The sequence below is a fragment of the Sphaeroforma arctica genome (assembly GCF_001186125.1).
Source record: "Sphaeroforma arctica JP610 unplaced genomic scaffold supercont1.1271, whole genome shotgun sequence".
Classification (NCBI taxonomy): Eukaryota; class Ichthyosporea; order Ichthyophonida; genus Sphaeroforma; species Sphaeroforma arctica.
This window is the reverse complement of record NW_014039287.1, coordinates 13,335-16,043: the sequence shown is the minus strand read 5'-3', so window position 1 is coordinate 16,043 and position 2,709 is coordinate 13,335. Positions and strand designations below refer to the sequence as shown.

The 2,709-nt window shown below is 44.2% G+C and overlaps 1 protein-coding gene across 1 annotated transcript in view; it reads left to right on the top strand.

Moving 5' to 3' along the window:
* Nucleotides 1–2,709, top strand: part of SARC_10499 (hypothetical protein) — a gene marked incomplete at both ends in the record, with an annotated part of 12,748 nt that overhangs the window by 1,376 nt on the left and 8,663 nt on the right. The window contains 3 exons of the mRNA XM_014295456.1: nucleotides 107–269; nucleotides 908–1,051; nucleotides 2,179–2,307. Of these exons, the coding sequence (XP_014150931.1) occupies nucleotides 107–269; nucleotides 908–1,051; nucleotides 2,179–2,307 (436 nt within the window). The remainder of the gene's footprint in view (nucleotides 1–106; nucleotides 270–907; nucleotides 1,052–2,178; nucleotides 2,308–2,709) is intronic.

Genomic DNA, 2,709 nt, shown 5'->3' with positions numbered 1-2,709 from the left:
TATATATACACACAAATATTTAGTTATTTGTCTACATCGATGCGAATATAACTCATATATACATATAACTCGTTATATATCAACATGCATTCTTGCATTAATTCAGCTGACGAATGATGAGGACTGGCACTTTGTGGCCATGAGCTACAGTTTGACCTCGTTAATTGTCTATACCGACGGGAATGTATCCCTCGAGTGCCATGCGTTGGATGGGAACCCGGTGCCCAACCAATGGACTGAATTTGACCTCCAAAAAACGTCTTCTAACTGTAAGTACTAGAGATACACCGTTCTTTTTGTAGGTGTTAGAATGTAGAATTTTTGTCCCAAGGTATATAAATATGCATTTATATTCATAGATGTTAATATATGATATTCTGGTTGTAGTGTACATCGCTATCTTCTCCCAATGATAGGCGACATCAGATGTAGATTTTTAATTGTAAAAAGTATACCCCACGCTCTCTTATCTGTGAATGGTGATGCCATACCTTCCAAGTTGTACCGATGGGAATTCACCGTCCCATCGATAGCAATAGAGACACCTTCTCAATTCTCCATTCAGAGTTACACATTCTCAACTGCCCCGGCAGCTAATGCTACAATGGATCCTATTAACGTGCAAGTACGCACACACCGTCGTATAGGGTTTAGAGCTTAAAAGCCCTAAAATCTGCACTATCTACCACGGCATCTCCCCAGTTTCTGGCTGTGCACGGGTTTATCCCTGCTCCTGCGAACACGAGTTGTCAGATTGCGTCTGAGACTATTATTGCCCTACATACACGCCTTTGGTCTATGTGTTAGTGTATCACGTGTGTGGCAATTAGTGAGACCTGGTCCCAGGTGTCCTATGTATAGTGGTTCGGGTGTACTAATCCATGCGGTCATTGATTCTTCTGTTTAGCGAATGTACGTAAAGCCTTTGCGTTCGGAAGATTCTCGTTACCGTCGTCCGGCGAGATACTCACGTCGGAGATGGAGACGAGCATGCCCCTGGCGGCAAAGATGGACGATGCAAGGGTCTATCTGAGGGCCTTATCCGTCGATGGTATGTACTTCTGGTTATACTTGGCGGACTTGCAGCATTCACTAGATTGTATGATACAAAGATTAGCAGGTATTGACGGCAAACATGGACGATGGAAGGGTCCATCTTAGGGCCTAATTTGTCGATGATTGATGTATTCACTAGAGCGTATGAAACATGGTTTAGTGTGATACGAATGGCAAATGTAGGCGATGCAAGGGTCTATCTTAGGGCCTTGTTCGTCGATGATTACAGCATTCACTAGAGCGCATGAAACATGGTTTAGTGTGATACGAATGGCAAATGTAGGCGATGCAAGGGTCTATCTTAGGGCCTTGTTCGTCGATGGTTACAGCATTCACTAGAACGCATGTAACAAGGCTTAGTGTGATACGAATGGCAAATGTAGGCGATGCGAGGATCTATCTTAGGGCCTTGTTCGTCGATGATTACAGCATTCACTAGAGCGCATGAAACAAGGTTTAGTGTGATACGAATGGCAAATGTAGGCGATGCAAGGGTCTACCTTAGGGCCTTGTTAATAGATAGTATGTACGGTTGTAGTGTGTGATGAATTGGATATATTTCGTTGAACGTGTGAGACGGTGAAGGAGCATGCCATAGACGTAGAGATGCGAGTAAGCATGCAAGGGCTTCGGTTTAAAATCGGGTCTATCTAAGGCTGTTCTTCTGGAGATGGAAATGGTGACTGCGATGTGAGCGGAGAGTATCGGAGAGTGTGGGCTGTGTCTGGGACAGTGGTACTCACCCGTGGTTTCTCATTATACTTGGCAATGGTTTATTAAGTACCCTCTTGTATGCCACTTAAAGCGTGGCATGTGCTTGGGCGAGTGTGCTTGTGTTGAGATATATATGGCATGACTGAGATGTGGTCTTCGTTCCACTGTTCTGCTGCAGAATACTCACGTGCACAATACAGAAGTATGCCACCCGTAACAATACATCACCGGCCTATCTGCGTAAACCACACACCAAAATACAACACACAACAAGCCTATCTAAATAACACTGAACAGAAATGACCACGCGCGTCCTTCCACTTCACCACACACATACACCCGTACAAGCACACCAACACACACAACATCACAACGGCTATAAATGTATACACACACTTGATGCTACAGAACTGAATTCGGTCTACGGCTCAGCCCCCCAGCAACCACTGGATAGCCTCCTGGCTTGGTTTGACTTCGGAAACGGCGGCCCGAGTATAGAGGCACGGTACACAAGCATGTCTCTGGATGTATACACGGGTGAGTATATGTACAGCGGTAAGCCATGCGTAGTCGTGTGAAGGTATTTGTGGGCGAGGTGAATACGTACATGAATGAGTATACGTAAGTAGAGGCTATGATGTATGTGGGAGAGGAATTGGTATACGGGTCATAGGCAAGTAATACGTTAACAGGTAAGCATTGCGCGCATGATTGAGTAAGCAAGGGATTTACTTCAGCCAGGTTTATAAAAGTCACTTTTGGCCTCACACGAATGAATGCCTATAGAAGAGGACCACACATGTGTGCATGGGAAGAATATACCAGTACCATATCTAGACCAATACATACCAACTTCTATATGATGGTATACAATTCTGGTACAGAAGATATATGCGTATACATATACATACATACATACATACATGCATATATATGTCT